Raw genomic sequence first — 11191 nt, 5'->3', positions numbered from 1 at the left:
GTCCATTTATTATGGGACAGTATCTTTATTAAACTTTTATTTTTCATTTATTGGAACCGAGATAATGTAAAGGAATAAGTATGAATGTAAAGATATCGTTGGACCAAGCACTGAGTCTGAGAAAAGCAACAGAGCAAGGGCTGTATGATCAAGTTTTCTAGGTAAACCCAAATAATGAGGAAAAAACTGTGGGCTAAAGGTTGGCGAAATTCACAGATCATATTGAAAAAAAAACGTTTGAGAATCTCAAGCCATGCAAATTGACTCGAGAAGGCTCATTTTTGCGTTTTTATTTTGAAATTTGGCCTCTTAAATGTTCGTTAGCGTTGCAACTTTATGTTAATGAAGGCTTAGCATAAGTACTTTTTTTGTAATTAATTCTGTTGTATACCTTGAAGTTACAATGTTAAACAGTAATGGAAAGGTATAGATTTTTTTATTGCTCTCGAACGAAGTTTGATGATATCATTGTAAGTTTTTTGGTCTTTTTATGCAACTTTTTTGCTTGTCGGTTTTGATTTTGAATTTTTACGCACTTGAGTCATTCACCGAAGCTATTGACTGACATTCACTGAAGCATTCACTGAAACTATTTTTTTTAAAGAGAAAGAATAGGAAAAATAAAATTCACTGAAGCAATTTTGCAATTTGTCAAATTTCTAAGAGTTTGATATCAAAAGGGCCCAAAAACAGATTATCCGCTGTTTTTGACTGCACGTTATCATTTCAATGTTGTGCGCATGTGACCAATAAGAATCAGATGCCTCTCTCTCCTTATATTCTTGATTATTAAATTGTGAAGCGTTTAAGAGTATATAACTCTCCGCCTGCAAAGTATATTGTAGGAAATTACCTAGTCCTTTGATTGGGGGCGTTATTGCAAAATTATATTTTTTTTGTGCAGCTTGGTAACTTTTTAAAAAGCTGGAAATTTGTTTGTTTAAATGTGTCGTCGGATTTCAGATAATGAACGACGACGTTTGGGTCCAGCCACCTGATGCTCCTATCTTCGAGCCAACGGAGGAGGAGTTTGCCGATCCTCTAAAGTACATGGAGACTATATTCCCAATAGTTTACAACACGGGTATTGCCAAGATCAAACCTCCGAAATCTTTCAATCCCCCATTTGCCCTTGATCCCGAAAATTTGAAATTTACACCCAGAATTCAAAGAATATGTGAAATGGATGCCAAATCTAGAACAAAACTAAATTTCATGTCTGAGCTGACCAAGTTCTGGGAGCTTAATAATGTCAAACTTAAGTACCCAGTGATTGAGCAAAAGTACGTTGATCTTTTGGCCCTGAAAAAGTTCGTAATTGAAGAGGGTGGATATGAACATGTATGTAAAAAGAAAATGTGGCCTCATATTGCCTTCCTGCTCGGTATAGATGCTAGCAAATCACAGACACTCAAAAATCATTATGACCGAATTATCAAACCCTACGAAAAGTTCCTGGCAGAGAATGAAAGTGGGACTTCGGAAACGACATCGGCTCCCAAGAAAATTGCAATTGCATCTCGATCACGAAATGTGTCGCGTCGATATTCGCGTAGAATTAATGACCCAAATTCTGACAAATGCGATGTTCAGAACAATGCAGAGCTGAAAAAATTGCAATTCATTGGAGCTGGTCCTAAAATGAGAATACCTGATAATACAGACGCTCCAAAGATCCAGACAACAGCATGTAGCGTTTGTGGGACAGCTAGCCAGGATCGCCTGATTCTGAAATGCTCTGCGTGTGGTTGTGGCTATCACATGTTTTGTTTAGATCCACCCGTAAGAGAATTTCCAAAAACCGAGTGGAATTGCCAGAAATGTCTCGTGAAAATGGTGAAAAGTAAGAGCACTGACCCCTTCGGTTTTGAGCAGTCACCTTCAGAGTACAATGTACGAACATTCGGAGAGTTTGCCGATAACTTTAAAAGAAACTATTTCAATCGTGCTCCACATTCGGTACCTCACGAAGATGTGGAGCGCGAGTTCTGGCGGTTGGTTTCGACGCTTGAAGAGGATGTCTCAGTCATGTACGGCGCAGATCTACAGACATTTGAGCTAGGAAGTGGTTTCCCAACTGCTGACAACAACGTCAAATGTGAAGATGGAATTGACTATTCAATATCCGGATGGAACCTCAACAGAATGCCCGTTGAACCTCGATCACTAATGCGATTCATCGAAGCTCAAATCAGTGGTATGAAGCTTCCATGGCTCTATATTGGAATGTGTTTTTCTGCATTTTGCTGGCACGTTGAGGATCATTGGAGCTATTCGATTAATTACCTGCACTGGGGTGAAGCCAAGACATGGTATGGGGTTCCCTCGAAAGATGCTGAAAAATTAGAACAGGCAGTGAAAAACACTGCTCCAGAATTGTTTGAAAACCAACCCGATCTCATGCACCATCTAGTTACGACACTAAGTCCTGTAACGCTTATGAACTACGGAGTTAATGTGTACAGATTGATCCAAGGAGCTGGCGAGTTTGTGATTACGCTTCCCAGGGCTTACCACGCGGGTTTCAATCAGGGATACAATTGCGCAGAGGCCGTTAACTTCTGTTTACCCAACTGGATTCCAATGGGTCGTGAATGTTTGCAGCACTACAAGACAGTTAAACGATACAACGTGTTTTGCCATGATGAACTGATCTCTAAAATAATCCACTCGGGAGAAAAGTTTGATGCAGAGTTCTCTCAATCTTTATGTGAAGATGTTGCAGCAGCCTTGTCAACTGAAAAGCAACAGAGAGAGGAGCTGACGAATAAAGGTCTCATCAAGTCAGCGTTCATTCGTTTTGAAGAAATTGCGGATGATATGCGAATATGTGATACTTGTGATCTGACTTGCTTCTACAGCGCTTTAACGTGTCCCTGTAGTCCGGGAAAACTGGTGTGCTTGAATCATTTCGATAAACTTTGTCAGTGTGATTACAATGAGAAAGTCCTACAGTACCGCTACACAGTAGATGAGATGGAGAACACTCGTGACTTGCTATCACAGAGGGTTGAAATTTACAGTGATTGGATATCGAGGTCGAAAAGTGCATTGGAAGCGTGGCCAGGATCGAAACTCACAGTGAACGAGTTCAAAGAGCTAGTCGAAACTGCTGCCACTGAGGAGATCAACGAACCCAAAGTTGTTGAGAAGCTGAAACAAGCAATAGCCGATGCTGAGCAGGTGCAAGTAATCGCACAGCAGTTGGCAGCTAAGAAACACAGAACGCGTGTCAGAACAGGAGGTGTCGTGAATAGTACGACGAATGAATTGGGCCAGCACCAGCAGACAAAACTCAAGTTGGAAGAACTCCAGGCATTCCTTGACCAGGTGCAAACGATTCCATGTGAGCTGCCCGAGACTGAGCAAATTGTAGAAGTTATTGATCTGGTTGAATCATTAGAGGATGACATCAACAAGGCTCTTGCTCTTCGGGACATGAGTCAAGTGGAGAAACTTGAAACCCTCTATGAAAAGGCAATATCTTTGGACGTCGAAATTGTTAATTGCTCGGATCTGAAACTAATGTTGGAAGCAGCGTACACTCTTCAATTTGTGAACGAAAGGCTGAACGATGAGAAAATAGAGATTGAAGAGCTAAAAACTTTGATTGATAAATGCTCTATCGCCAATACTTGCACTGAAGTGAGCGATAAAATGCAGAATTTGCTGGAAATGTACGATAAAAGTCTGGAATGGGAAACCAAAGCTCGATACTGCCTTGAGTGCAATCCCAAATACTCAATTGACCAATTGACTACTATTCTCTCTGACGCCGAGGACCTCCCTACTTTCCTTCCCACCGTCAACGCGCTCCAAGAATCCGTAGGAAAAGCTAAGGACTGGGTGGCAAGGGTTGACAACCTTTTAGAACAAGACCCACCACCTTATTTATCTGTTCTGGAAGGGCTAGCCGTCAAAGGCAAAGCGTTACCTGTACAACTGACCAATCACGCTACTGTTCAGTTCTTAATCGATACAGCAACTGAATGGAAAGACAAAGCGGAAAAGATGTTTCTCAAAAGCAGCAATTCAGAGTTGTCATTAACAGACGTCTTGACTCCACGAAACAACTTTAATGTTCGCTCGCGTAGTGGAGCTTCTAAGAATAGGCGTAGAACAGAAACTGCCCTGTACAGAATTGTTGACTACTCTCTTGAAGAGCCAAAATCTCCGGCTTATTTTGCCAGAAATTATCGAGAATTGTGCATAGAAGAGTTAAGTGACATGAAGGAACTGAGGAACCGTAATATAGATAGAGCCTCAAAGGACGATTCCAATAAAGAACTGTACTGTGTGTGTAGGAAACCTTATTCGGGCTTCATGTTGCAGTGCGATCTGTGCCGCGATTGGTTCCACACAACCTGTGTTCCCCTTCCAAAGTCAATTGCCTACAAAATGCAAGGCAGGAGCTCTGTCGCCGCTCTAACTGAAGCTATAAAGGACCTCAAATATCTGTGCCCAATGTGTAAGAGGTCTAGGAGACCCAGACTAGAGAATGTTCTCACTCTCTTGGCAGGTTTAGAGGAAATTCCCTTGCGCTTGGTGGAAGGCGAAGCCGTTCAGTGTCTCTTCGAGCGTGCAATGTGTTGGCGATCTAAAGCTAGAGAGTATTTCATTTCTCAGGAGAAGTTCAAAAGCGTTATCTCCAAGATGGCCATGAAGAAACCGCCCGAAACTATATACCCTGTACTGAACATTAAAAACGATATGTGTTTCGACAGCTCCGAAGATGAGACGTGTGATTTAGACGTGAAAGGAGAACCTTCAATTGAGGTGAAAAGTGAGCCCATTCCACCGTGCTTCAGACCAACAGAAGAAGAATGCAAAGTTGCATCAGCCGCTGTAAGCGAAGTCAGTGCGGCACTGGATGTGGATACAAGAAGCGAAGATGAAAGCAAAGCAGTTCACGTAGAGGGTGTATCCATAATGATATCGGAGAAGGAGCTTGACATGATGGAAAATTTGCTGCTGGAGGGTGACTTGATTGAGATTGGGCTGGATGAAACACACTATCTCTGGACAATATTGCAGGCTGCGTTGGCTGCTGAAGATGAAGAGGAGGAAGAAGAGGAAATGGATGACTCGGATCAAATGGGAGCCACACTATCAGGTGATCAGAAAACGAAGTCTATTGGAGTGAAAAGTGAAAGTCAACGAGGGGCAGGATCTTCCAGAAGCGGGCCCTCAAGAGTTAAACCTATCAAAAGAAGATATAACACTAATGGTCAACAAAGAAACAGATCGAAGCCTCCTGAAAAGTAAGTTGCTTTGTCCTAATGCATTCTCATTTTTTTCTGCGTTTTTCATAAATGCATGTAATCAGTGGAACATTTTGATAAATATTAGGTCAATTTGTAATAGCGAGGATGGTTCATGTAAAAGCGTATCTAAATAGATTTAAATTTGCAATTATTTGATTTTCTTTTTCAAATTTACCAAAATGTATTAGAATCAAAAGGATTTATTTCCTTTAGGAAGGCTACTCCAGATGCAGGGCTTAATTCTCCTTCCATTGCTGAAAACAACAAAGTTGCTCCTCGGAAGCAAAGTCAGCCAGATTCTCCTAACACGATGAAGAAGCGAAGGTCAGAGAAAACAGCCAAAATGCCAGAAGAAATCTCACCTTTTCAGGACTCAATTTCTGGATCAAGTAGCAATAGCAACAACGCAATCAGGAAGTCAAAATCCAAGGGCGGCAGACCCAGAAAACAATCAGCTTCCTTTGACAAATGTGCGCTCAGATCCAACTGCATGGAGCCAAAGGGGAAAGATATCAACTGGGTGATGTGTGACAACTGTGAGGATTGGTATCATGTCAAGTGTGTAGGCCTTACGAACGAACAGGCAGAAAATGAAGATTTCCTTTGCTTCAATTGCACAGCCAAATCTAGCTGCTCAGAGCCAGAGTTCTCGACTGTGGATTCCGAGAGGCCGCTTCACTCCTCTACATATGAGAGGTCATGTTCTGTTTCATCATCTATATCCTCCAGCTCAAGTGTTGCAGGAGGTTCTACAATTACAAACAGTGATACCTTAAGTGAGCAGCAACAATCATCCACAACGTCACAATATTCGATTCCGTATTTCAATCCTGAACCCTATTCTACCGGAAGTCTGTCGCAAGGTTCAACGAACACCCTGGTGTCCTCTGGAGAGAGTACGATTGCAATGCAAACGAATAGTTCCTCAATGACACCACTCTCTGAGGACATCAGAGTTGCAGCCGAGAGTCTTCATGCCTTAGCCAGCAGGTGACGATGGGTTGCAGTCCACCACGTAAGAGGACTCAAATACGTTGTGGTTACATTTTGTGGCTGTTTGTACAGAAACTTCATTTTCTCCATGCTGCGGGTCTTAATAACAAACATAGTGATTAAAACAATTTTGTCTTGTTAGTTATCGGTTCCAGTTTAGTTAACCTCTTTTTATCAATACGCAACAAACAAAATATTTTTTTCATTGCTTCTTATTGTTTGTTCGTTTGTATCCTACTATCGTAACCAAGACTCAAATGGACCTGTTTCCGACTATTTTGATTCCTTCAGAGAATTTATGAAACATAGATCAATATATTGTTGCTTCCATAAATGCACTATTGCATGAACAAAGGTAGATGCTGAAATCTGAGTTGGTCTTATGATCGTCATCGTGGTGTCTGTATGTATATAACCTAAGTTCAACTCATCTCGTACAATAGAACTCCTGAAGTCGTAAATTGGAAATGTATATTGAAGTCTTTGGTATTTGATATTATCCCTCTAGTTTCTTTGCCTCCCATATGAACTGACAAAACCGAATAACATCTGCAAAAAATTGAAAAATTGAAAAGAGCTCCTAAAGTCGCAATTAAATTTGCATGATTTAATTTACCCAGATATCGAGGAATGCGAGGTTTCAATTCCATTGATAAAGCAAACGATGAGCGCGTTTAATTTTGTCAGATTCTGTTTATTTAATCTTTCTCGTAAGAATGCAGTGGCTGCTCCCTCATTGAAAAAGGATGGCCTACCATCCATTTAATTCCGAATGAATAGTCCTTTGTTGGCTATTAACAGTAGCCTCTGCATTTTGCCGTTTTGTTCGCGAAATGTTAATGATGCCATGACGATGATTTCATTATGATGTATAAATTAGTATACTCCATTCGAAGCCATATCTGTTGTTTATGATTTACTGCAATTATTACGATGCCGATTCCTATTTTCACGATAACGTCCACTACTAGTACTATTATTATAACTGTCCCGTTCTATGAGCATTTGATGGGAAATGTTTTGCTGAACAAATCCTGTCAAGATCTTAATCACTAGTTAGCTGTATCTTAGATTAATTTACTTCCTACTCTGTATTGCGATGTCGCCGTAATAAATTAAATAAAAGCATTGAACAACCAACCATAACTTCACATGTTTGGTCCTTCCTTTGTTGAGATGTACTTGACTTATCTTTTGTCGTCACGTCGCTTCCTCGGCAGAAATCAGTTGACATCAGTTGGTAATTGTGGGGCGCATTAGCTTTAAGCATGGCGTTTTGTTCAAATTCTTTTCTCAACTGATTTTCTGATCTTCAACGCTTCTTGTGCTGACTCTGGTTCAGCATGCCACATTGTGGTAATGCGAAGAGATATACCCTTGTTGATGGTAATGAAATTTAAATATTACAGTTATGGGTATATTTTCCTCTTTCGCTGCTCATTTAAAGAATGAGATTTGACGATTTATATTCAAATAAGGTTTCTGTTGCTATTTTATTGTAAAATATGACTTATTAAATCACATCTTTATTGTTTTCTCTTTTAATGTAATGAAGATATAATCGGCAAGCGACAGGGGAACTGAGGACGTTGTGTTTAATAGCCGCACTGCGATAGCTGGGGCTATTATTGGCCTTCTCTTGGCTTTTTTTACAATTCAAAGAATTTGAATTGTATTGGGGCCCTATCTTTTTTTTTAAGATCTGTTCACACATTTTCATGATTTGGAGTAGTGATTTGGTCAAATTGGAGTAGTGATTTGGTCACGCCTAAACAGAAAATGGAGCGGAAAAGCGGATGGTTTTGCGGCGTGAAATATTTTCGCTCTAATTTTTAAGTCGTGTGATAAAACGGTGTTTGAACAAAAGTTCGATTTCTCGCTAGTGATTTTTTGTTCACATGCGGCAATATCACTTTAATTTTAACTATTTTTTCGATTATTTGGATCGGTTTTTTTTCTTATTGGTTTTACCTATCTATTCATAGTTCATTCTAGGCCTAGTTTTTTTGTTTGAACCAAATTTCCCTTTCTTGCTAGTGATTTTTAATAAGATGCGGCATTTTAAATTTGGTTTTCTGTTTTTTTTTTGGATTTTTCGGATTTTTTTTTTGGAAATGGTTTTCCCAATTCAGTCATAGTCCCTTCTAGGTCTATTCTTTTGTTTATTCAATGAAAATTCTTTGAATTGTACGTCAGGACTCGTCCTGCTGTTTTTTATTTCGTCGTCGCGATTTTACGACCATATGACGTCACAACCACTTCAAATCTGCTTTTTTTCATTTGTTCATGCAATTTCAACTGAAGTGCGTGCGTGACGTCATTTTTCGCTCTTAGTGAAGCGAGTTTTTTTTGTTCATTTGTGTGTTAAATTTTTGGTCACACTTGACTTACCTCACTCAAAAATGACTTCCTCACTTTGAAATTGACTTTTATTTACTTTAATTCAAAGAGATAAGATCAAATGGGTGTGTGTCACCCTAAATGAAGGTTTTTAGAGAGCAGCTAATAGAGGCAGCAAAAACTAATACAGATTTTTAATCAAATTATAACATATCAGCCTTCAATGAAAAGACGAATTTTTTTGGTCTGTCTTTACTGCTTTTTTGAGACTGCAGATCTACGAAGCTATTGCGGCTTTTGTCCGGCAATCTGCCAGCTATGTTTTTGGTATTAGCTGGGATAGCGAGCTATTATTGGCCTTCTCTTGGTTTTTTTCTATGCAACAAAGAGAATTTGAATTATATTCGGGCGCTGTATTTACACTCGAAGAGGAGTATTAATGGAGCGTCTCTTTAATTGCTCTCAAACGAAGGTTGTGGCAATTATATTTGTCCTGTGGTCTTATGCGATTTTTCGGATCACCGATTTTTTGTCTGCCACTTTTGACTTTTTGCTCTTAAAAATGGGATAACAGATAGCGCCTGAGGGCAATAAGTTCTCTCAGAGCCTTTTGGCGTACTAGACTCTAAGTATACTATTCAACTAAACTCTTTTGGCGACATAAATTTTAAGTAAGAAGGGCGGTTCTTCGACTTTACCCCCCCCCCCCCCCAATCTCAATCCCGGTTCAAATCAGCGCCCACTGCACATTGTTGCACCCGTAACCTAGCACACTCGCCAGTTGGTTATGTTTACGACTCGAATAGGCGTTACGGTTTTGTTTATACCACTCAAACAGCAGTATGGGAGAAGTGTTTTTTAATCACTAATTATTTATTTGGAGTGAAATTGACGCAGGAAGTGAAAACGTGATCTTTTTGCTGATCAAAAAAGTAAAGCGAACGGGTGGTTTTTTTATACCGCTAGTTTTGACAAAAAAAATCGAATGTGAAAAGTTTTCTATGAGCGCGGAAAGTTTTGTTTACGTTTTTCGATTAATGAAACAGGTTTCTACAAATTATGGTATTTCTTCAGCTATTTTTCAGGTTTTTAGGCTACTTCATTAATTTTTGACCAATTGCTTTATTTTCTTGCATCTATTGGGATTTGAATATGTGACCATTACTTTTAGGCGTTGTCGATTTCCTATTGAATACAGTTTGTTGGTATAGAACAATAAAAGCTAGAGAAAAATGACATAAAGTTTTAAAATATAACTTTTCTGTCAGTTTCTTGCAGTTTGTTCTTTCTTTTAAGTTAGAGGTTGTTGGGTTTTTAATTTTTGCAAGAAGGTTTCTGGTTTGGATATGCACTTTTATATAAGAATTGTTTTTGGCCCATTTCTCTGTTATTTGTGTTGAGAATGATTTTTGTGGTCTTCAGTTGTTCCTTAATTTTTCCAAAAGCTATTGTTTTTGGACCATACGACTGATCCCGCTGTTCACGGAATTCTTCCTGCTGTTTGTTGAAGAGCGAGCAAAAATACACTCCTGTTTCTGGGAGTAAAAAGAATTTGAAAAAGTTCGAAGAGAGTGGTTATCTTGTTAATGCATTCCTTTTTGGTAATTAGAGTGGTTTTTAACGTTAATTCGAAGGTTTTTCTTTTCTTTTGCAGTATTTTCTGCTATTTTTTTTCAATTTCGTGCCCATTGTAGTTTTTTAATGCATTTATTGGTAACTCAATTGAATCCTAATTCTCGGAAATTTCTGGTACGTAAGTTAAATAAGTTAATTTTTTTCTAGAACAACGCAACTTTCACATCAAATTTTACAAATAACAAGAATTTTAAGCAATTTTTTTTCTGATTTCAAAATAAGAGATGCTTGTGAGTTTATTATGGCTTTTCCAATTGTATATGAACAAGTTTATTGCATGGCAACGTTTTTCGTAATTATGTACTAAATTACTTATATTTGTTGACCGAGTGAATGGAAAAGTAATTTAATTTTCGGTTTGTGTGACTTTGATTTTGATTAGTTTTTCTTTTGCTGTTTGACCTTCCTAATATCTGCGCTTTGATGTAGTCTGCTTGTTGAAATTATAAGCTATACTTTGAAGAAGATTTCGAGTTGTTCTCGGAATTCTTCCGGATATGTTTTGATCGGTTTGTTTGTTGGAGTGAATTTAAAACAAGTGAAATGAGTTAAAAATATTTTGGTCTGCGTTTAAATTTTGCCCTTTTGGGAGCGAGAAAAGTAGATGCATAGAAATTTTTGCTAGCCAGCAAATTTTTTTGATCACGTGCGCCATTTTCAACGCCGTTAGTTAAAACTCCCAATTTCTGTCAAAGATTTTTGTCTCAGTTGTCTGAACTAGTAGAAGGGCCCTTGGGAGCTTGCTTGACCATCTGAAGCAAGTTATATACTTTAAGATTCAATTTTGATTGAGTTCGCATTTTGCTATGTTGGATACCTTTTAGTTGCTCTCAAACTAAATTTTTAGCAATTATGATAGTCATAATAGGGTGTTTTTGATGAAGTTTTTCGCTGGAACGATTTTTCGTGTGACCCATTTGACTTTTCGTCCCAAAAAACAGGATAACAGGAAACGCGCG

At 38.8% G+C, this 11191-nt stretch overlaps 2 protein-coding genes across 3 annotated transcripts in view; both read left to right on the top strand.

Moving 5' to 3' along the window:
- Positions 1 to 943: 943 nt before the first annotated feature.
- LOC142334502 (lysine-specific demethylase 5A-like) lies at positions 944 to 6830 on the top strand. The gene is made up of 2 exons (XM_075382590.1): positions 944 to 5261; positions 5478 to 6830. Exons 1-2 carry the CDS (start codon positions 967 to 969, stop codon positions 6256 to 6258), a joined length of 5076 nt encoding a protein of 1691 aa, XP_075238705.1. The 5' UTR covers positions 944 to 966; the 3' UTR covers positions 6259 to 6830.
- Positions 6831 to 7765: 935 nt separating this feature from the next.
- The window catches only part of LOC142334503 (histone H3.3-like type 2), a 96844-nt gene continuing 93418 nt past the window's right edge, over positions 7766 to 11191 (top strand). For both annotated transcript variants that reach the window (XM_075382593.1, XM_075382591.1), the window contains exon 1: positions 7766 to 7776. The gene's annotated coding sequence lies outside the window, so the exon portion shown is untranslated. The remainder of the gene's footprint in view (positions 7777 to 11191) is intronic.

The sequence above is a fragment of the Convolutriloba macropyga genome, chromosome 2 (assembly GCF_964194025.1).
Source record: "Convolutriloba macropyga chromosome 2, txConMacr16.3, whole genome shotgun sequence".
Taxonomy (NCBI): domain Eukaryota; kingdom Metazoa; phylum Xenacoelomorpha; order Acoela; family Convolutidae; genus Convolutriloba; species Convolutriloba macropyga.
The sequence above is the reverse complement of the archived record's forward strand: the minus strand, read 5'-3'. Positions and strand labels throughout refer to the sequence as shown.

Bases quoted from the DNA above. Each gene is read 5' to 3' on its own strand.
- LOC142334502 (XM_075382590.1), top strand. From the start codon at position 967: ATGAACGACGACGTTTGGGTCCAGCCACCTGATGCTCCTATCTTCGAG. The intron at 5,262-5,477 runs GTAAGTTGCTTT...TATTTCCTTTAG, and splicing joins AGATCGAAGCCTCCTGAAAA to GAAGGCTACTCCAGATGCAG.